We start from the raw sequence: 24,038 nt of genomic DNA, 5'->3' as shown, positions 1-24,038 counted from the left end.
TTTCTCCAGACCTGGAGTTTTGGTGACCCTAGTAAAGTCAGTGCAGGAAACTCAACTCCCTGAGAATGCAGGAGAAGGGGCAGTAGGGGCTGACTTTGTGCCTTTAATGAAAGCTGCCATGAGTGGCCGAAACCAGACTGGAACCCATGGAATTTTTTGGCTGGGCTACTGAAGCAAATAGTCAAAGAATTTTCTTACCAAATGTTTGAGATAAGAACAACAAAGGGTAATGTAGAACCTTAAAGACCAACAGTCCTTATTATGCTATCATTATTTCCCAGCATGAAAGAAATTTCAAGAATGCTTGCTTGAAATAATTTTTCCTTTGCGGTAAATACCATGCATAATAATTTGTTGGTGATTATTCTGGTTGTCTTAAACCGTAATAAGGCACCAGAAAAATGAACATAAATATATCTTTCTTTAATTAGATAATGTATCTAAAAATACAATATTAATTTCTTATTTAAATTATGACATTTTAAATGATACTCTGTATTATATCTATGGTATCAACAATTTTTACACATAATGTACTTAATTTAGCTCAGTTGACATTTTGTAATTTTAAAAAATATTCTAACATGAAGACTTGGATTTCAGATTTATGGCTAAAACTGTAAAACAATTAAAATATTTACACTTCAAACTCCATAAAACCTAAGACATTTAATCTTCAGTGCTAAAGTTGCATTTTAATGCCTATGTTGATACCAGGTATTATCCCAAATCAGATGTAAAATGGCCACATTAAATGGCATTCCTGTGCTTCCATGAAAAATTCAAGTTATTGAGTACACACAGCATCATATTTTCTATTTGTTTTTCATTTTTCAAAAATGGCTTATTTGTCTGTCGCTTATCACCCTGTCCCTTGACAGTCTCTGCCGAAGGAACATAATCCTATCCCAGCATCAGTGTTCAGCACCACAATCACAAAAAAAAAATCTTGTCAAGCATCACACCAGGTTTCCATTCCCCTTCCCTCCTTCCCCAGCCATCCACTGTATATACACCACACCATGATAAATCTGCTTTCCTCTTGGCTTATGGCCTTTTGCATTTCATTTTTAGGAAATTCAGGAAACAACAGGAAGAGAAGAGAGCACTAGGGTAAAAAAAACAGATGTCACTAGTGCTTATATGGCATTAGTCTGATTTGTGCTTAGCGGAAAAAAGGAACAAACAAACTCAACCCTCAAGAACACAACACAATGCTGAAGGGACACAGCTTATTGGAAGGAGGCTCTAACTTCTCTGCTCTTCAGAGGCTGGCAAGGGCGCCAGTTGTCCATCATGCAGCACTGAGGCTCATTCTCATCACTGAAGCAAAGGCAACGGAGTTTGTCAATCTAGAGGCGGGGAGGGAGAAAGAAAAGAAAGAAAGAAAGGAAGAAAGAAGAAGATTAGTATTCATTTGCTCCCCGGCATACATATGGGAGTCTTCTCCATCCTGGCAACCTCAAGATGTTTGGCCTACAACGCACATCATTTGCAATTATTGCCCATTCTGGCTGCGGCTGATGGACACATTAGACCAAAGCGCAGTGGGGCATGGAGGCTGGTCTATCATGTATGAGTTAGAGACTCCTTCCTAACCCTATATGGTAAAAAAAGAATCAAAGTTTGGTATGTGTAGGTGTGGTATGTTTCCAAAGAGCTATTTTTGCTATTTATCATTGTTGTACTTCTGAAAATATCATTTTTTCCTTCCCATTGTGATTTTTTCCCCTCAACTAAAAAGAGAAATCAGTTGGAGGTGAGTAGTCATGGCCTGAAAAGAAGAGAGAAGTAAATCTCATGTTTTCTCTGAAAAAAAATCCCTGGCTGAATCCTTGGTATCTACGCTTATAAGATATAAGGCTTCAGGACTACAGAATACCTCTGTGTGTACGTGGTGCTGAAGAGCTACTACCAACATACTCTTTAATGTTCAACCCCATTAGGCAGGGCTCTGCCTCCCTCTCGCAACTTCACCCCTGCATGCGCAGGCGACTTCGCCCCCCATGCGCTGCAGGGCTCCATCATGACCAGAACCAAAGGGGTTGAATGTGACCGGAGGAGGAAGAAAACTGTACAGAGGGAGGCAGAGTCATGCACGTGGCTTAGAGGAAACTTTGGCTACTACTTTCAGAGTAGGCAATAACTGCTTCTATGTGTCAAATGGTAAATCAGGTTCATGTGTTAGAGAAAAATGTTACTGCAGTGCTTATATTCTGTATGCACAATCCAAAGCACATATATTTTTAGAAACGTTTTCCTATACCCTAACTGTAACTGTGCAATCTAGAACAGCCCATTTAGATCTTCTCTCTCTGTGATACACACACACACACATGTTCAAATTTAATTCCAAACCCCAGGACGCATGGATTTTATTCTGCACAATCACCTACATGCAATGTCCTCTAATGTGTGATACAATTAATGCACAAGTCATTCAATGTGAGTTAATCTGGTTAGATATATCCTTCATTTCATTTAACCAACTGAGGATACTGCAGCTCTGAAATGACACAAGAGAATCCAAATTGCCTATTCAAGTGCAAGAATAGCTTTTATTACGTGACAGAATGACTCCCTTTTATTTGTAAGGGACGCAATACTCTTGCTTAGGCCAGAAAGCTCAGGGAGAGGACACTAGAAGAAAGGACTTCAAACAACATCTTCCAGGGCATCACTTCCCTTGTTTTCAGAATATCCCCAAGGGGGACTGTTAGTTAGAAGACTGAAACCAAGAGAGACCTCAATCATGAGTCTTTATGTCTGGTTTTGTCCTTATTTGTTAGTTATTTAACTAACACATGCCTAGCTAGAATGTATCCATTGTCTTAAGGTAAGCCGCCTTTCCGGTGTAGGCATCTTATCACTGTGGAAACCAACAAACCAAAAGATTAGTCTGTTTCTTGATAAATGCAATTGTTTTGCAGCAAATGGACCTACTTGTTCCTTGCTGACAGTCACAGGCTCCTTCAGAACAATCCAGATGACGCATTCAAGCAAGGGGGGAGTGGTCAGTGATCCCAGATAAGTCCAGTAATCCCGGGAGGCAGGAAGCACACCAGTGGGATCAAAGTTTGTGAAGGCAGCTTGCTTGCCCTGGAACATGTCAAGCAGTCAGTCAAAACATTCTACAGTGCAAGGAGTATAGTATGTAGACAAACACACAGAGAGAGACACTTTGCTAGCCATTATGTAGTTCATAAGGGAGGTTGCATTTTGCTTGCCAAAAAGTAAAGTGTGCACCTCTTTCCTAAAATTTTAATTTTAAAAAATTAGCTTGGGAAAGTTGCTTTGGGGCACTGTAACTCCCAGAATTGTCCAACCAGAGTGTCACCGGGAGCAATGTTTCTGGGAACGCTATTTCAAAAAAGGCGATTTCTCAATCTCTGTAAAAAGATATAGAGCTATTAGAGATGGCATAAGGACTTGAAACACATTCCTGCCACATATAAAAGCTGCGGACTAAAATGCAGATTTCTCTTTTTCTTGCCTCAACCTGCTGAGCGTCTCTACATGTTTCAAGCTCACCTGGGCAACTTGGGATCGCAGCCAGTCATTATTAGTTGGCTGCCTCTTAGCTAAGACTATTAAATGTGAAAGACTAACATTTCAAGGAAGGGGAATTCTTAAAGAGGGCAGGTTTATTCTCCTCATAAAAACTGGTGAAGAAGTAAGCCTGTGCAACTTAATTAGACAAGAGCAAGGTGTATTTATTATCCGAGTCCCACCCCTGCAAAAGAAAGAATATATTTCAAATCCCTAAGGAATTATAAATGCAGATGGAAGGAGTATCATACGTTCCTGTTGTCATAATACAGCTTTCTTGCCAACAGAAGATGATTCAAGAATCATTTCCTAGCTGAAACACATGGAGTGGGAAGCTAAAAGCAATTCCTTTACACAAATCCAGAGCACTATATTTCTTAGCTGATAAAGTAATAAAAGCATTACCTTGTGTTTAATAGAGTCCAGTGCATCAACGACTTTCTGTATTCCAGAGCAAGCATTTCCTACCTGTGATATTTTTAGAAAAACATATAGAAAAATAGGTGTGAGCCTGTTTGCATGTATGTGTATTTCATTTATTGGTTACTCACATTTATTGGCTAATGAAATATTGTACACACATCTCAGACATTTCGTAGAAATTTCCCTGAATTCAATAAGAGGATTAATCCGTTTTAAAAGCTGAGTGTTTATCAGTTATCATCCAAGCATTAAATCCAGTGGTATAAAAGGATTGGACTCAGTGGAAAGAGGAAGAGTGGCGGAATTCAGTGTTTCATATTCATGTATGCAATGTGCAGTGTATAAAGGAAAAACACAATAAATATGCATCATCGTCACTGTAAAAAGTAAAGCTATGTATTCCTTCTGATTATCCTTTTAACTAGATGAAAACTTTCCTAAATACCATTCTGTATTTTAAAAGGAAAGGCAGAAAGCACATGTAGCCCCCCACGTAACTTCTACTCTGTGTGTATGTGTGTGCGCGCGCGTGTGTGTGTGTGGGTGCATAACATGCATTTTTCAATCTTGTTAATATGGCGAAAATATGAATATGCAAAAAGCTGTTCTGTGTGCTTAAACCAGGGCCTCAGCCCTTTGTAGCCATGAAAGTTTATTGTTAAAAAATGAAGTTATTTCACTCTCCTATATCACTAGCATGAGTCATTTAGATGCATTTACTCTGCAAACACCTTTCTGTGATACATCTTATCTACATATGGGTTGGGTTCCTTGATCTGTGATATTTGCTAATAGACAATGCTACTGGCTACTGCAGGAGGCTGGTCTACGTGGATCTGGGAATCCTTCCAACTTTACAGTTCTGTGATTTAAAGACACACACATGCACATACACACGCACACTCACACCTTGACTTATTCAGTTCTCCTAAGAAGTCCTCATGAACCCAGAATCGCAAAGGGTGCCTTAAACAACTCACCTTCTAGCAGAATAAACCCTTCAGGACAAAAAAAATATTCTACAATGCCATCAAAGATGGCAAAACAGGATATAAGTGCACTGACCTTCCAAAACACACCCACAACGGCCAGTCCATCAGGATGCTTCACAGCTTCTTCAAAACTGCCATATTTTGTGTTCCAGTGAACCAAATGCAGCTGGAAATAACAGAAATACCAAAAGGAAATTCAGTTTAAAAAAGGTTAGTAATTCATATACTAAATGTTAACAATAGGCCAACAGAGAGAAAAGCATCTGACTATCTATTTGCCCATTGCCGCCATCCCAGTAAAGCATCCAGTAAATGCTTCCTATATGTATTGGTTATCAGTCCATTTCCATAACCTGCTTTACATCCAGTTTCAGAACCTTTCAGAATATCTAACATAGATATACCCAGTAGGAAAGCCTGGAAAGAGGAAAATATTGGTCTTACCTCTGCATCATATCTCACTCCATCCACAGCATGTTCAGAACCTTGGCCTTCACAGGATCCCCAATGAATGTGGAACTGGCGTAGTCTGTAGATTCCATCAACTGGGCCACCTTTCAGCACTAGAAATAAAAACAATCATGTTAGAACTTATTCCCCATAGAGAAACATTACAAGTGAGAAATCAGGCCTTTTGACTGAAGTAAGTATAAATAAGCTGCCATGCTAATCTGAACTGTCTTTTTAAGTTCAGCCCTAGTTGCGTGAGTGTGTGGGTGGTTTTATTGTTTCGTTTTTTGTTGGGACCCAGCTTGCAATTTTTCTTATGTGCACCATTTCTTTTCCAGCTTGGTTTGACCTTTATTTCCATCCTGATTATTAGAATGTCTATGTAGAGCTGATCTCAGAAAAATGCACAAGATGTATTCTTGGTCCAGCTGGGGTCAACAGCAATTTCCTACCAACTTTATTCAAGATTATAATTTCAAAACAATGTTGTCTGATATTTTTGTGACTTATTGAACTGTCTCAACCAATCTATGGAGCAGTGTGAAGAGAATAGCCAAGGCATCTTCTCATGTCTATTATTGTGTTTCTTTCAAGAATCGTGTATTTCTTGAAGTCTGCAAACACACATTTCCTAGTCCTGAAATCTAATATGAATTAATTTGATTAGGCATACCGCTTTCAGAGAAAGCTATTAGATTATCATAGATGAACAGAAATGCAGCAGCCTTAATTGCTCCACTGCCCACATTTGGTTACTTTATATTAATCCACAATCTAAAACCTCTCAGAAGCATGAAAAATTGGTTTTATCTAAATGTGGCATGAGAAACAACTCACTAGGTAGCCACTCATACTGACCTGCTGTCTTTCATGTCTGAACAATGATAAAAACGCCATCACACTTTTTTGCCTTTTTAATTATTTACCCCTTTGTTTATGTCACATGCAGATTATATTATACATGCCTAACTTTGCAATTCAAATCTGATTTCCAGAAGATTCCATAGAATTTAAGATTTGAATTTATTGGCTTGAACATTTATCTGTTTTCAGTGGATTAACAGGTATTGCATTTATGTCTATGTTTACAATTTGAATGCCAATGATGAAAACAAATTAAAAATCTAAACGGTTAATTATTTTCCATCCTGTCATTCAATCATTGATCCAAATGCAGATTGCAGTCAAAAGGCCGGAAGAAGGCGAAGACTCAGAAGAGCAGCTATGAGGCTCTTTTGTTTTCTCCCCATTAATCGTTATACTGCAAGCTAAACTAATGCTGGGGAAAAACAGAAGACAATAGGAAAAATTGAAGTCTGGATATGAGCTGGACTGACTAAATAAAAGTAGTCATGTTCTTGAATTTCCAAGACTTGAACAGAGCTGTTAATCATACGACTTTTGAATGGTCACTAATTCCCTAGGATGGCCTTAAGTTGGAGGCAAACTTGGCAACAAACAACAATAGTAAAATTAAACTAAGCAACAGGAGTCAGTACCTGCCTCTATGTAATAAGCATCCTATATTCTTACATAAAATAAGATACAATGTTATATGTACATTTCTTATGCACATACGCATGAGAGACACGTATGACTGGAAACGACTGCAAGAGGATAGAAAATAAATAATTTTCCTCAAATATCCCCCTAATGTACTGTACTACTACTGGCATAAGACAAACTAATAAGGATTTTAAAGGATTAGACTGTGTTGTCCCCGACTAACCTACAAGCTGTTACTGAGTTCAGTCAGGGTGAATTCTAATCACTATCCACCAATAGCTGATATTTTGGGTCAGGTTTTATTTTTTGGCTGTTATCTTCTACAACCATGGTTTCTATATTTGGGCCACTGTTTGGTTCTGAAAATACACATAGCACTCACATTCTCAATGATTACCCAGACAGCCAGGTTCAGGACATAAAGGACAAGTAAGGCCACCCTTAAAACATTTTAGCAGTTTTCCCCCTGATAAACAATATTTCCAGATGCCCTGAAAGACTCCAGCTGGGGACTCCTGATAGCAGCAGAAGGTTTAATATGCAGAGATAACTTTTTTTTAAAAAAGGAAAAGAAGGAAAAAAACGCCCACATTTCTAGAAATCGCCCTTATTTACTTGTAATTTATGTTCAAAGTTTTTCTGATTGTGACCCACCCTACATGAACTTGCCACTACCTTGAGGATAGTCCAGTCCTATTTAAAGATATATGGTTATCCTTGCATATCCCAAGTCCTGAACTGACTTAAGTCACTTGGGGTTACTGCAAGGGCATCAACGTCTTATACTTGTATCACTTCGAGTTTAAACAACCCAACCACGATGAAAGTACATGAACGCTCTCAAGTATACCTGTCTTTGTGGCCTATATATATGCTGGGAAGTCCTAATTAACTAGTATTTTGATGTGTCTACTTAAATAGACATATCGCAACTCACACACCAGGTTGAGATCTAGTTTGTGTACACCAAAGCGATTTCTTTGTAGAAAAGTACCACATATGAAACAGTTTACATATATATCGCAGGTGCACAAAAGCACACTCATCCAGTGAATTTTTACTTGTCTAGGAACAATAAGGAGGGAGGGAAAGGGGACAGAATTGTCTGACCAGTGTGAAAAAAAAAAGAAATCCATTCCGCACTGTTCAATCTGATTAGTATTTATTTATTTAAAATATTTTTATCTCACCTTTCTCCTTAACAAGGACTCAGGGTAGCTTATATCATTAAAAGTCAATATTCAAAAGCTAAAAACAGTAAATATACAAAAATTTTAAAAGAATCAAACAAATATCATACTAAAAATGGGAAACAAAATCAACACCAAAAACAGATTAAAAGCAACAAGGGCACAACACCCCATTTAAAAAAAGCCTCAGACATCCAATCACAATGAAAAAGCCTGTCTGAAGAGGACAGCAAAGATGTGGTCAGACTAGCCTCTTGTGGGAAGGAGTTCCAGAGTATGGGAGTAGTAACAGAGAAGGCCCTCTTCCATGTCCCCACTGAACGCACCTGTGAAGGTGGTAGGACTGAGAGAATGCTCTCCCCTGATGATTTTAACACCCACGATGGCTCAAAAAAGGAGATGCATACTGTATGTAATTATCATACCTCATCATCTTTATTATCTCTTATTGCTTTCAGGGGAACTTACTTTCATGTACATTCACCTAAAATTGCAGTCCTAGTTGTAAATACTGTCAGCTTCAATATTTTCTTAATGAAAAGTATTTCTATACGTAAATCAAGTACATGTGTTTTAATCTGAATGGAATTCTATACAGAAATGTAGGATCCTATTATTACTAAACCATTAAAAATGAAAAATAGAACATTTAACTTATTAAAAGATGTCAATTCTTTATAAAGAGCATGTAAACCAAGAAATTGAAAAGGGAAAGGTCTGAGGCAAATTTCAAAAACATGAAGAAAAATGTCCTTATAAAAGGGCAGTCTCTCTTTGGTTGACACATACAGGCTATATCAAAAAGGTTCATTCACGGTGAGGCTTAACAGCAAATTGTCAATGTGTGCATTTGGTGGATATTTAAGGAGTTGTTTTATAATTTTTGACTTATCACTGAGACCCACTTATCAAGACTTCCAGCAGACTTCTTTAGGGTCAGGAGACATGTCTTTTAAGGATAACAGTTACTTCTTTTTTTTCCACATCCTCAGATGTCAAGGTTATGTATATTAAGCATGTTTAAATACAATTGCATAAGGAATCTTTGTTAGTAGAACAGAAGAGGAAAATGCTTCAAGGAACATAGTTTAAAAATTGCTCATTTACTCTAAGAGTAATGCTTCCAAGGCAATAAATGTTAAGCAAATTTGTCTATAAAAATACTGGTAAAACCTGCATAACCCATTTATATTAAATTAAAGTGGGTGTGTCGAGCCTTACATGGGCTGCATTTTCATCTGCTGTAGTCTGTGCTCTGCAACTCATATGCTCCTGAACATATTCAGTAATATTATTTTGATAAAAATTTATGGAATAATTCCCTAGGGCCTCAATCAACTGTTAGCTATAACAACATACAGGTACTGATTCATTTTAGGTATAGAGGAATGTGCCTTCTATCAAATCAGACCATTGATCCATAGACAACAGTGTTGACAACTCCGGCTGGGAGCATCTCTGTGTTTGTAGGCACCATTTCAGCCTTCATTAGCAATGCTGGGGAATCAATCCGGAATGTTCCACATGCAAAGATTATTTTCTACCCCTGAGCTGTGGTCCCTCCCAATATAATTTAAAAGTTGTATATGCAGATAAGCCATAACACAATCACAGACAAATGGAACTCAAGTTGCTTCTACGAACCATCAGGAAAATGCAAGTCTCAATAACTACCAGTTAAACAGCAAAACACTGTAGGTTGGGGCACAGTGTTCTGACAACAGGTGGACAGCAGCTAGCTGCACTATGAAAAGTGCTCATGGCAGCAATACGTCTGGGCAAGCACTATAACGTAAAAACGAACGTGCTTTGTTTACAGCTCCCATATTGGCTTACAAGTGCAAAATCTCTCAGCCCCAAGGCTTTATGTTGACCCATGGCTTGCTTTATGACTGACTCACATGGTGTTTTGAGAGGCAGACTGAACCTTGCCATAGATATTGTAGAGAGTGTGATACTTAAGAACTATTGTCCAATCTGTATTTGTATTTATTACATTTGTATTTTATTTGAATAACTTTGGTTCAGTATATATATTTGTCTCTGCAAAATACAGATATTTATAAATATACTGTATATCATTTTTTTAAAAAAATTCCAATTATATGTAAATATTTGTATATCAAATAGTTGTATATTTTTATATATCTATAAAATTGTGGCAGTTTGAATATATTGTAATTACTTCTGGTTATGCACAAAAATGGCTTTCTGGCTCACAAATTCACTGTTAAGATGAATATGATAACTGCTGAAGTATAGTACTACATTATATTATAAGCATGTCAATTTCAAATAGTTTGCAGCATAATTCATATTCTTCATGAAATATTGCGAATGTCCATGAATCACGGCTGTCAATATTTCCTGTAACCTTAAAGCCATGATTTTAAAAAAATTAATACAAGGCATACCAAAGGCAGAACTAAATTTCTGTTTACTTCATGATCTAAAAATTATTAACCAGTTCTTCATAAAATGCCATCAAGCATGTCATGGGTCAGACTTAAGTCATGCTCAGAATAAATTTATTGATAGCAATGACATTTAATTTGTGACAAATGAAATTTAGAGTAAGCACAACTAGGTCTGTATCTAAACCAATCAATCTAGTATAGATGAATTTACAGAGTTTAGTATTGTTATAAAACAAATACACACATGACTGATTTTCCCCTAGCACTGGGCTCAAATATTTGAATGTAATCTGCAGATGTTTACTGTGGTTATTAATCATCTAGACTACAAATATGTGACAAAGACTCCCTTTAAATCATTATGTTCTCACATCCTCTTTCTTTTCCGCAGTTGTACTCTTCAAGTAGTCAGCACACTATGCTAATTTTTTGTAATTGGAGTGATAAAACACAGATATTTTCTTACAAAAGGGCTTCAGCATTCTCGAAACTTTAAGAAGGTGTTGGTGGCGGGGGAGCGAGACTTCATTTAAGACAATGACAGTGCACTAATTCACAGACAAGTACTAAGCACAATGTTTTAACGAATGAATTTACAGTAGGTGTACTGTACAAACCACAGGAAAAATTAGGAAAATGCTGTATGGTCATTGAAACAATATGCATGCAAGAACAGGTGATACCTGGTTTATTTGACCATTAAGAATATAAAACAAAAAAAGAACAGTGAGCTTTTGATGATAAATCGTCTTCTTCAAGGCTGGGCACTTGAAAGGCAGAAAGGGGAGATGTGAGGGGGCCCCAGATTGCCTTGCTGTCCTTTTTTTTTAAGAAATGGGTCATAAACTCCAAACTGCAAGCTGAGAAGAAGCTTGAAACCAACTTGCATACTGACCTCAACATCAGCCATGTGAATTTGGGACCTCAATAACAGTGTATAATGTTGGAAATACCCACAAGAACCTGATGCACAGCCTTGAAGATTTATCATTGAAAGCTCGCTGTTTGTTTGTTTTTTTTGTTTGTTTTGTTTTATATTCTTAATGGTTGAACAAAGCAATCACCTATTCCTGTACAAACCACATCCTTTGCAACTGGAAGACGTTCAGGGCAAACCTCTGTGTATTTACTCAGAAGTAAGTTCAAATGTGTTCAATAGAACCTACTTCCAGGAAATAACGCTTACCATTTGCAAACCCTACCTATACATGTTTTCTTTAAAAAGCAATTATAGATGTTCATGCAGGCCTTCCCTCCAGTCAATATTTGATCTTTTATTTATTTATTTATTTTTCTTTATTTATTATTTTATTCTTTCCCACCTTGTAGAAATTGTCATTTAATGTAATAATTTTTGTGTTATATTTATTTGTCATTTTTATGTATGTATTTGGAAGCCGCCTAGAGTGGTCGCAATACCAGATAGGCGAGATATAAATAAAATAAATAAGTAAGTAAATAAATAAGTAAACAAACAAACAAACAAACAAACATTATGGAGCACTCCATTTCACCAGCATTTAGGCTCATATAAGTATGCATGCATTTGCAGCTTACATGAATCTCCTATGAGACTATTCCCAGGGAACAAAGGATTACTGTACAGGCATCTGCCTCACTCAGAAAGTTAGGAACAAGTCCCTTGTTTCTCCCACTGGACAGATGATTGCCAGTTGAGGGTGGGATGGGTGAAGAAGTGCCTGCACTGAGTTCCACTTCTCCCACTCCACCCCAGGAGGGGAGATGCAGGAACTCCTTACAGCAACAGACATATAAACAGCTACTACAGCTACTGGAGAACACACAAATCTCTGCTCTAGGGGCAGATTTGAGCATGCCATTCAGGCTGCTGGAAGCAGGGAATTTTTGACTCTTCTGTTGCTTCTTGGTTCTGCACCCATATTGCCTTTTACTGTAAAATGTACAACTAACTCCAATTCATCCCAACGAGACCTATTTCTATACCATCAGTTTTGAAAGAAGTTGACATGACCCTATTTTCAGAAATGGATTAAGTTCCTTTTGTGAACTACGGCACCTAGAATATCACACCCAGCATGGCCAATGCTATTTAGCTAAGGTACTCTTTCGAGTTGCTGTTGAAAAAAGTAACTTTACCAATCTTTACATATTCAGACATGCTGAATATGTAAAGCATGCTGCTATCTACCTCTCTTCACATACAACAGGACCATACAAATAACTGACAACTAGTTTTTAGAATGTAGTTATATCTGACTGTGAGTCTGACCCAAAGGATTTCTCTAGTCTTAATATTTCAGTGCAGTTAGGTCATGGATTAAACTAGATATTTCACTGCTATATGTCAACCCATTGCCCTAAACTAGAGAAGGGAAAAAGGCAAATCAGGATCTATGCTGGTAAATCCTGGTGCAACCTGCAATAGATCCATAAAGGACTCACTCTACAATTGCAATGCATATGCCTCATTTAAACTGTGACCATGTTTTTGATTTGTGTCAACTCAGCAAGAGGCTTCTATTTAGGAGCGCAGGTCAACCTACTGTCTCGTTTATGGGGTTCAGTGAGTAACTGCCTCTATTCTCCGAGCCATCATTTCGGTCCTTAATCCAGTTAAGAAAACTCTGGATTCTTGTGCTTTAAAAAAAGTAGATCACACAAACCTTAAGTTTGTTATTGCTTACTATAAACAGTTTGAAGTGGACTGCAAGGGACTGTTTACACATTTACTAGGACATTTACTAGCTTGGCAAAGGTACAACAAGCACTGACAACCAAAGGAATTGTAATGAGGGGGTGGGGACAGACAAAACCCTACAAATGATTACAAGGAGAGCTTGCAGAACATGTTTAGCAAAAACAGCACACGCATCAGGTAATGTGAAGAGTCAACCCAAAGGGGTAAAAGGGGACCGTTTTACCACAGTGCCCAAAACCCCTCTAACAAATTAACACACAGTGTTTACCTCTTAACGTTTGGGGACATATGGGATTTCTGTTACTATACTGGGATGCCATTAAATGTTAAGGGTGTTTGTAAATGCCAAGTGCCAAATTTTGTCCATCTCGCTACTAAGCATAACAGAGAGCTGTGAGTGAGTATGTGTAACATCACCACAGTGTGGTAACATTTTAATTTCCATCATTCCATCATCATATCTCTATCTCTCTCTTGTCTTTCTCTTCTTAAGCAAGGCAGGGCTCAATCCCTAGGTTTTCTTTTTCTGTAATGATCAGTGTTGACTAGAAGATCCATAGCAGTAGCTTTATGAAAGACAAAATAAAAGTTTGGAGGATTTTCTAACAATGCAGCTGATCAGCACAGAACAAGATTTGCTACCAAGAAATAGAATTTATAAAATGTCAAAATATTCTCTCAAATAATAATGCAATTATAAAGTAGCCGCAGAAATTCTCTTCTGTCAAAGAGATGCATTGCTACATTTTAATTTCATTATGCTGTGCAGCACCTCATTGTTTCAAGTAAGGAGGTGAATTTTTCATGTCAGATCTGAGAGTTCAACTGCTTAATTAAAAAATAATGATAATACATGGCCCATACCACAAGAGGGATGTGCAAACCCTACAGTGAAGACCAATATAGACTTCCCCCCTTCCCATCTTAAAATTGTAACTAACAGGCTGACTTCTCAAAGGGTTCACCTATAAATGAATAACAGTATCTTTTTATTTACATTTGATAACTATGTTGTTGTGATGTTACTGATTTCCACAACGTGACATATCTCAAAATGGACATAGTAACAATCAGGTTACCTTTGTTCTCACTATATTATAGGATCAGCTGTAGGTATTTTGTATGCTTTTACATATTTATTTGATAATACATAAAAGGATGCATACGTTTCATATATATTTAATAGAGAAAAGGAAGCATTTTTATGCATTTTATATAGCTCTGACAAAATTATGCTAAAATATTAGTTGAAATGTATTACATTAGGAACATTGGAGAGCCACCCCGAGTAGACATGGTCTAGAGGGGCAGGGTAAAAATCCAATCAATCAATCAATCAATCAATCAATCAATCAATCAACCAACCAACCAACCAACCAACCAACCAACCAACCAACCAACCAACCAACCAACCAACCAACCAACCAACCAACCAACCAACCAACCAACCAACCAACCAACCAACCAACCAACCAACCAACCAACCAACCAACCAACCAACCAACCAACCAACCAACCAACCAACCAACCAACCAACCAACCAACCAACCAACCAACCAACCAACCAACCAACCAACCAACCAACCAACCAACCAACCAACCAACCAACCAACCAACCAACCAACCAACCAACAAGTAGCCCAGGAAATCCAGTTGGAACTGTTGCTGTATAGTGAGTCATTTAAATAGGATAGCTATTTTGTTTCAGAACTCATTAAACTCTGAAGCTGCCTAATACGGAATCAGATGGAAAGACTGGTACAGTCTTCTCGGACTGCAGCTGCCCACCAGCATTTTGGACAGATGTTCATTCCAGCCTTGCCTTGCTACCCTGCATTCTTTAAGGACTCATGCTAGCTCCAAACAAAACATAGCTCTGAATTTTATGTACAATGCACATAATCAATACACTGATGCAAGTAAATTAGATGTTGCATGGTTTCTAAGAACCTGTGTAGAACTGAAACATCTGTTGCTGAAGCAGCCTATCCACAGTTCCCCCCCCCACTGCTTTTTTGTCCACAGATGAGATATCGAGCTACTCTGAGCACTTCCACTCTATGCCTATCCTCCTACACTTCCTCCACCCACACTTTGCAAGCACTAGCTGCCCGAGACTAGCTCACTGCTGCAAAATTAAAATGATCAATGTCTGTGCTGTGTTTTCTGGCCAATCCACTCCCAAGGAGATATCTGAAAACTTCCACTCATTCCTTCGACCTATGCTTATTCTTGAGCAAAGTTATATAGCAGCCTTCGGGCAGTGCAATGTGTTGATCCAAGCTTTCAGAGGCACTATGTGTATCCACAACCTATTTGCCTTGTTCACCAAGCTCTGCAGTTCTAAGATGATGATGATTTAGATAAAAAGAGAGGTTCACTTCTTCAAACAAAGCACTAAGACAAATGACAAAGGACTGTTAAATACAGTAAAACAAAACAATGCTAAAATTATGGCATGGCCACAGTCAATGCTGTGGATCACCAGCTATGAGTGCTAATGCAGAACTCTGTCATCTCTGCTAAATTCTGTCCACCTCAACATCTCCGCTTTATTAAGAACAAGCTTTGAGTCCTAATGATTTTAAGAATTTCTCACTCTCCTCTTGTTTCTCCCTCTCTTTAGGCCTTAGAGACCACAGGTATTTGACTCACTCAGAAGGCAAATTGCAAGAGGCAAGTATATGAATATCTAGATATATAGCCAGATACATTTGCAATCCAGATGTTACAGATATATGGAGCACATATCTCAAGTTTTTATCATCATTACTGGATCATCAATACCCCAATTCCACATACTTATTTTTACCCACCCCAGTGATCTACCCCTTTTCTCTTTATCTAAAGTAACTGGGGGAAAAGACTCAGTATTCAGGAATTCCAGATATCCAGAATCTGGACTTCATTTGAGAACCAGAGCCAGGTATGCTGGCAACAAATGCAGCCTGACCAATCATAAAATTTGGGTTGCAACCTTTAAAGATAATTCTTATTTGTGTGTGCAACCCTGGTTCAGAATTGAATAGACGTACTGAAGACAAAAGATTCTGAGTGCTAAGATCCATGCCACTGTTCAAGTCCATGAACTGCTGAAACTATGGCACTGAATCTATCTATTAATATTTTGCCATGTAGTTTTCTGTGCCATATTTACCATGCTGAACATCACTAAAAGGACTTGGTTGCACAGTCTTGGCTGCCTTTAACTTTCCTTTTTTCACCACAGTTCTTTAATATTGCAGGCAACTGGATACAAGGCAGTGTTGTGAGACAGAACTAAAAACCTACTTCAGCTAGAAAAGAGATGCTACAGTTCCTTCTGTGTTTACTACAGTTCTGCTTTCCTAGTAAATGCTGGCAGTACAACAGGGTATTAACCTTTTTAAGTGCAGCTTTTGGCTTCCGTTCATAAACTATTTTATTCCCAGAGTAGTCCTATTAAAAATCAGAAGATGCAGGATTTGAATTGCAGCCTTTGACATCATCGTTTGCAATACTGCTTTGGAAAGCCCTTAAGATAAAGCTGTTGCAGGTGCTTTGAATTTGTCCCTTCAACGACACTGCCAACACCGGGTGAAAAATAGGACACTTGCTCAAGCAAGTCAAATCAGGCAGTGTCTAGAGAAAACAGCAGCTTCTGTTTTTACAGTGGCACCATTTCTTGCATTTAAAAGCTTGTTGCTGTGGCTGGGAGAAAACTGCTGCACACAGCACAGACAGCCCGAGAAATTGCAACTAATACAAAGCAAGTCTTCAAACTCATACTCATAAGAGTAGCCTGAACCTTTGCATTGTACTCATAGCCATAACGGGGGCTCACAATATAAGAGTTTTTTATTTGATGTTATTGTGCACAGAGTGTGCTGCTCAAAAGAATGACTAACTAGCCCTCAGTGAACTGTGTGGGAATGTGGGAAGAATGTAGTGCTGCCTTTATTGAAAAATCTGAAAAAAAAAGCAAAAAGGAAGAGGATTTCAACCTGATGCCTGCTCATAGCCAGGTCCCTGGGGATAATACTGGCATGCCACATATTCTTGAGTATCAAGTATCTCGTCTTACAGAACTGCATCTTATCCCAGCTCCAAAGAACACTGTAAAATGCAGCACATTTCATATACAAAACTCTGCTGAACAGGTATAGCAGTGATGCAAATGTTCTTTATGTGTTAAAAAAATTGTTTGATCTGGAAACACAAAATATACTCAAACATGTATATCTAAGTTTATACTTGTTGCCTTTCACTATGCAAATTCAAATCCTCAGCAACACCTGTTGCAAGGATATGACACATTTCATATAACTTAGCATATATTACAAGGGAAAAGGTATTAAAATGTGAAGCAAGGAAATATCCAGCTCATATAAATGCCAATCCCAAGAGCACAGTGGCAGAATGTGCAATTGCTTAAATAGAGCTTAGGCAGAGTTTGGTGTGTCACAGCAAAGGTACGTGAGTACTAACGTGTGTGAAACACCATTTGTTAGGTTAATTTATACTTGGCTATGGAAAAGGAAATGAGGAAAAAGAAAAGAAGGTGATTATGATGGATGTGCTGCAAGGGGCGAAGGGACAATTACTGTACTGGATTCTGTGCAGCTTCATTCTCATATTTTAGCCTGAACTCTTATGAAGACCTTGTTGTTGTTATAGGCTCTCAGAACTGCCTTAGAACAACCCTAATAGGACTTCCAAGGTAAATGAGATATTTAAGGGGTGATTTTACCAGCTCCAACAATCCTGCCCCCCCATAGCTGAGTGCCTTCCAAGTCCTAATCCATCGCTGTGTCCACTACACCACACTGTATATACATGCCTATAGTTGGAAGTAATTCCAGTTCACTATAGTGAAGCTTGAGTTTTAGTGAAGAGGTATATGATTGTTCTGTTGGATTCGAATTTGGGAAATTAACTTACAGTTCATGTGCTATAACCTGGTCTTCCTCAACTCAGCGGCTTATAATCATGGACTACAACTTTCATCATCATACCCTGGCTGTGCTGTTTTGGATGATGAGAGCTGTAGTCTAATATATCCAGAGCATGCTAGCTTTGGCAAGTCTGTTCTAAACTTATCCAAAGTCCTCAAAAGAAGAAAAACTAAATTTTTAAAAAGATGGATTTCTATCATGTTCAAAGATTACACTTATTTTTGGCACTAACAAAGCAAAAGACAGCATAACGAGCTAGCATAAGCATATTAAAAGGTCTATTTGTTATATATATATATTGCTCTGCTGCTGCTCAACTATATGTATCAACTACCTTTTTTAAAAAAAAAAATCTTATTTTTCTATCTCTAATGAAAAAGTCCCCAAAGTGACCAAGCACTAACCGCATTTGTCAGCAGAGTCATCAAATTCAACGTTGAAGGAGTGCCCATTGTTGAGAATAGTTTTAGCTGTAGATGGGTCATAACTGATGCTCAGGGACTTCAGAGAGGCATCATACTTGGTGGACTTTTTCTGGATATCAATGGGTGACTGACGCTCTCCATTAGCAACAGGGAAGTTTTCATGCCAGTGAGCAGGTCCTAGAAAGAGATGGGAGGTAGGGTAAGAGAGAACAATTGAAGCTACTGACAAAACAGATGGCAGGGTCTTTCTTTAAATTTTCATGGTATTAAATTTTTAAAACATAACAAAATGCCCAGTACAGACCTTAATGTCTTAGGTGCAGTAAGAAGGCTTTAACATTTTAACGTTTCATTAATATTGAATGGGAGAATGAAATGATCCCGGCCAGTTGGAATTAGAAGCCTAAGCTAGCGGTCAGAGACAGATCATCTTGAAGAGCAGCTGGCGAGCTGGGAGAAGAACAGGGGGATCTACAAGCTCAGATTTAGACTTGCAAAGCTCTATGTGAAGGTGAGGGGAGGGAACCCACACTGAAATTTTGGGTAAAGTATCCCCCGGTCTATTCCTAACCCCTGTCTCTAGAAATTCAGGGTTACGTGACTTTTCAAAAATCTAAAATCAACTGAAATTAGCACTCACTTGCAAGCTTTTGAGTTCTTTGAGTTCATGGGGCTACATAATTTTTAAAACATGGGGAGGGGTGGGAAGGCAGCCTTTCTGTTTTTTTTTGCTAAGGTTTAACCTTATATATACTCAAAAAAGTTTACACACTGCTAATGGGGAACTCCTCTCAGAAGAATGGGTATGAAATCCATAACAGGGCTCAAACTGGGCAGCAGGTTCCCTTCACTCTTCCTGGGTGCTGCAGCTGGACATATAGAGATGAGAGCTTCCCTCACATCTCCATTTCCCTAACCCTAGCCACCTTCTCATGCTTGGATGGACAGTTTTCCTCCACTCCCAGTTTAGGGGGGACCAAGCTCCTATCTTAACAGGTTGGAACCACAAAAAGGAGCATCATTGTGTGGTGGGGATGATGGAAACCCTGCTCCTCAGATGCTTCCAGGTTATTCCATACAAGAAGGACAGCAGCTTCCACTCAGGCATCCTAGTGACTTGAGAGCAATCCAAGGACCGAAATATCCTCTCCTTCCAGTGGTGTGCCACCAAGAGTATGTGTGAAGTTTGGTCAGATACCTTTTCAGAAGACTGAAAATAAATAAATCGATAGATCAGACAGGAGGGGATCAGGTTCAGCCCGGTGGCTGTGGTGTAGGAGAAGCAGGGAGCCCCAACAGCAATCCAGGTGAGCTGTGTTTAAAGATCTCTCCATCCTCTCCATCTCAGACTCCTAGGACGGGGAGGGAGAGACCATTCCTGACTGGCTTTTGCCTGTTCCGCTCCTCCTACGACCTCGGTTTAAGTTGGGATGGTCTAGTTCCAAACGCCGGCATCTCCTCGGATCAGACCTTACCTTCGCTTCGCATTGCCTCGTATTCATTCCGCATCGTTCCGGCGCTGCGTGCGCCTGTCGGAGCCTGAAACATGGCCATCTCCGTGTCGCCTTTGAAACACGGGGCTGACCCGCTTCTCCGGCCGGCAGAGCGGCGCGGGACCCCCCAGCTCCGCCACAGCGCCTCGGCTCAGGTGGCGCGGGCGGCTCCGGGATGCGCCCGGAGCAGCAGGTGCGGCGCCGAGCGAGGGCGAGCCTCCCAAGCGGGGCGGTCAAGAAGCGGGCACCGGCCGGAGCCGGGTCGCGTCAGGTCCGAGGGAGCCCGACCCCGCGCGGGACGGGGCAAGGACTCTTGCGGCCGCGGGAGGGACTCACCGTTGTCCTTGCCGTACCCCCAGTGATGGGACATGGTGGCGCCTCAGTTGTGCCGGGTTGCTCCGCTGCCGTTCCTGCTCGCCGTGCGCTCCCTTTGCAGCTCAGCTCTCCCTTGCCCGACGGTGGCGGCGCTCGGGCTCCTCTCAGGGGCTTTTATAGGCTCCGGCCAACTCCATGCCCCTCGCGGACATCGCCGAGGGGAGGGGGGAGCGACGAGGAGGAGGAGGAGGAGGAGGGAGTGGAGGGAGGGAGCGGGGAGGAGGTGACTCTCGGCGGAGCGCAGCGCTCAGAGCCAGCCGGGAGGGAGGGGGGAGCGGAGCGAGGGCGAGAGAGAGGAGCGGGCGGGCGGGCAGGCGCTCAGCCAGCCCAGCGGGCGAGCGGACCGTGCACGTGGGCTTATGCTGCGCTCCCGGGAGCCGCCGCCGCCGCCTGGGTCGCCGGGGCTCCTGCGCCGTCACAGGAGCGGCAACAACGGCCACCGCGCCGCGTCACTCCAAGCCCGGCGCCCGCCACCCGCCACCCGCCCGTGAGCCCGGGTAGCGTCGGCGGCTACAGCCTTGAGGGGGAGACGCTCGAGGCCCGCCGAGCGATTCGGGCGGAGGGGCGCCGAGGTTCCGGGAGGGGGGGAGGAGGAGGGCGCGAGGGGACGGGGAAGCCGGCGCGCGAGGCGAGGCTCGCCTTTCGGGGCCTTCCTCCTGTCGCGCTCGCCGCCGCCGCCGCCGCTCTTGAGACTGCCATCCCACTCGCGGGAGCCTCTCCCCCCCCCCCGGCTCTCGGAGGCGGGAAAAGCCAGCGCGGGAATGACCTTGGGACGTCGTGGTGCGCGCCGAGGGGACACGAAGAGGGCCCGGGGAGGCTGCCGGAGCGGCGGGGAGGGGGAGGCGCGCGGGAAGGGAAAGGAAAGGCAAAGGACGGTGCCCGGCATTCCTCCGGCCGTGGCCGGGAAGGGACCCCCTCGGGGACACTCGGAAGAGCGAGAGCCCTGGAGTGACCTCGGGGGCACGCGAGAGCACAGGTGGGTTATCTCTCTCTCTCCTTCCGTGACCCTGACCTTCAACGACCCTGGACGCGGCCCTGGCGATCGCGGGGACCTCGATTTCTGCCCCTTCACGGGCCGACTGCGTGCCTAGAGGAGGAAAGGGTTTTTTCTTTCCGTGCCGGGTTTGATGGTGTAAAAGGGGGGTTGTCAGTAAATCAACGGCTGAACCCTCCCACCTAGCGCAGAGATTTGCCCCAGACTTTTGCGTTTTAAAGGCCTGGGGGTTAAAATTTGCCACTTTTTTTCTTATTTATTTATTTATTTATTTATTTATTTAATTTATATCCCGCCTATCTAGTCGTGGTGGACTACTCTTAAAAGAATAAGGTATTTGGACCAGGAATAAGACGATCAATGCTAGCAGTTCTCATCCGTTTCTGTTTCCTTCGGTATCAGAGGTAGCAAGACCACTGCATGCCGGTTGCTCAGGAATATGAGCTGGAAGGAGACTGATGAGCTCATGTCTTGCTTGTGGGATTTTCCAAGTTTGCTCCTTAGCCACATAGTGAACAGAATGCGAAAGGAGAACAGTATTAGGCTTGATCCTGCCCAGATTTCCTTACACTGTGGATTAAAATTATTGTTACAAATGCTCTGACTCACCCCCACATGTATATGATTTTGTTATCATTTCTGAGGATCCCGCTGGGGCCTAGAATTGTGTATGGCTTCCACCTTGTAACTATTTCAGCAATACACTGGGACAAATCTAAACATTTTATTCTTATTCCCTGGCATTTTTAAATCTGTCATTTAAGTAGCTGGTTATCTTCTTGGAAGATGACTACTGTCTGAAGCCAGTGAGTTGCTACCTGGATCTTGTAAGTGCAAAAAGGCATCTTTGTAAATGTCCATTTGACAACCAGACATTGTAATGTATAAACTCAGCTCTCAGCCAGGAAAGATAAATAGTAAGCTACTTTGGGGATATCACAGTATCTAGATAAGTGTTTCAAGATTACAGACCTTCTGACCAGACATTGTCACCCATGTGCTCATTCATGAGTCTGTCCTTACTCCTCTATAACATTAATTAGAGGGCTCTTTCAGAGAGAGCATGTATCCATCATAAGGAGGAACAGCTGTATTTTCTGTTTGCTTAGATAAAAGAAGTCATCTTGGTGTTACATAACAGCACTGATGTTACCTGTCTGTCATGGGTTTGGAGGGAAAGTTCCATCCTATGGGGAGTGGAAGGCGGGACATCAGGAGGAGGGGCTGTACTGTATAAATATGTGATGCCTGTGTGGTGAAGAGATGATGCTGAGACAGACTGTGAGACACTGGGTTGGGACGAAGCAGCAGCTGGGGAAGAAGAAGCTGTTGTGGGAGTCTGGGTGTCTGACAGGGTACTACTGTGTGTCAGAGTACCAACCTGAAAGGTTCAGGGGTCTGTGGGTTAGCCAGAACTGATGGGTTCAGGGTCTGTGCTTTAAGTTAAAGGTTCTAGGTGAACCAAACTGTATGCTTGTGTGTGTGAGAATAAGCCACGTTACTTTATTTTATTCACCTGATTGTTTTATTTACCCTGTTTGTATTTAAAATAAACCTAATTCTTTTATTGTTTAAAAATCCATCCCTGGTCTGTGTGACTTTTTATAGGGAATGGTTGGTGGCAGCTTAGTGTAACTGTGTGGCAGATCCCAGTAGGTCTGGGTTTGTCACATTGATTGGTGTCCAGCGTGTGGGATACGACTGGTCCAGTTGTCCAGCGGTCCAGCAAAGCCTTGGCAAGTGTGCCCAGAGCAAGGGGGGTCTAGTCAGGGACAGTCTGAGGCGCGTAGGTAATCTTCTAGGTGTACCTCACGGGGAGGTGCACTAGTAGAAGAACGTGCCAACTGGGGAGACTTAGATTAAGGTGCTCTGAGGCAGCCTGATTTTGGCGGGAAAACGCTGAGGCAAAACTGCGTAGCAACAGTGAGCTAGCTTGCCAGCTGAGAGGCCCAGCAGAGGGGGGTAGGCTCTGACTCGATACTGTTGCAAATTTAGTGCTGAAGAACAGCAGCAATCTCTAGGAGAGCTGGTTCTGAGGCAAGAAGGAAAAAAGTGGTCGTTTTATTTTGAGGCTTGACTTTTTAAAGCAGCCTGTTCTGAGGGGGGATTATGCCCTTGACTCGAAGCCAGATGGCAGAAATGAGTGATGTGAAAGACCCCCAGATTGACCAAGGTTCTGAGGATGAATTTGGCTCAGTGCAGGGTGACAGCACAGGAGAGCAGAACCCAGAACTCAGAAAAATGCTCCTAGCCCAACAGCATGAACTGAGGGTGAGGGAAATGGAAATCAGAAGAAAAGAAAGAGCTGAAATCAGTCAGGCAGAGGCAGATGCCAAGAAAAGGGGAATGGCCATGAGGATAAAAGAGATGGAACTGAAACACCAAATTAGACTGGTACAATTGGAATTGAAGTTCCTAAATAAGTTTATTAACAATTTATCAGTGGAAGAAATGTCAAAGAAGGAAAAGTATGAGGCTCAGGTCAGACAAAGTGAGCAAGATCTTGAAAAATATACTCAGCAAAAAGACATTAAATTACAAGAAATCAGAGATAAGACTGAAGAAAAAGTAAAAGAGATAAAAGCTAGGGCTGAGGAAGAAATTTTACAG

The 24,038-nt window shown here is 41.2% G+C and overlaps 1 protein-coding gene and 1 long non-coding RNA gene across 3 annotated transcripts in view; one reads left to right on the top strand and one right to left on the bottom strand.

Moving 5' to 3' along the window:
• Positions 1–408: 408 nt before the first annotated feature.
• Positions 409–20,661, bottom strand: LOC110086873 (carbonic anhydrase 2). The gene is made up of 7 exons (XM_020808109.3): positions 20,396–20,661; positions 18,546–18,743; positions 5,409–5,527; positions 5,038–5,130; positions 3,955–4,017; positions 2,944–3,099; positions 409–1,352 (listed from the first exon to the last, which is right to left on the bottom strand). The coding sequence occupies exons 1-7, from the start codon at positions 20,427–20,429 to the stop codon at positions 1,233–1,235; spliced, it is 783 nt and encodes a 260-aa protein (XP_020663768.1). The 5' UTR covers positions 20,430–20,661; the 3' UTR covers positions 409–1,232.
• Positions 20,662–20,723: 62 nt separating this feature from the next.
• The window catches only part of LOC144589267 (uncharacterized), a 40,357-nt gene continuing 37,042 nt past the window's right edge, over positions 20,724–24,038 (top strand). For both annotated transcript variants that reach the window (XR_013545303.1, XR_013545302.1), the window contains exon 1: positions 20,724–21,410. This is a non-coding gene — a long non-coding RNA (uncharacterized LOC144589267). The remainder of the gene's footprint in view (positions 21,411–24,038) is intronic.

The sequence above is a fragment of the Pogona vitticeps genome, chromosome 4 (genome assembly GCF_051106095.1).
Source record: "Pogona vitticeps strain Pit_001003342236 chromosome 4, PviZW2.1, whole genome shotgun sequence".
Lineage (NCBI taxonomy): Eukaryota > Metazoa > Chordata > Lepidosauria > Squamata > Agamidae > Pogona > Pogona vitticeps.
Note: the sequence above shows the minus strand (reverse complement) of the source record. Positions and strands in the feature narration are given on the sequence as shown.

Bases quoted from the DNA above. Each gene is read 5' to 3' on its own strand.
- LOC110086873 (XM_020808109.3), bottom strand. From the start codon at position 20,429: ATGTCCCATCACTGGGGGTACGGCAAGGACAACG. The intron at 18,744-20,395 runs GTGAGTCCCTCC...ATCTCTTTCTAG, and splicing joins GGGGTACGGCAAGGACAACG to GACCTGCTCACTGGCATGAA. The intron at 4,018-5,037 runs GTCAGTGCACTT...AAAATATCACAG, and splicing joins TTGTGGGTGTGTTTTGGAAG to GTAGGAAATGCTTGCTCTGG.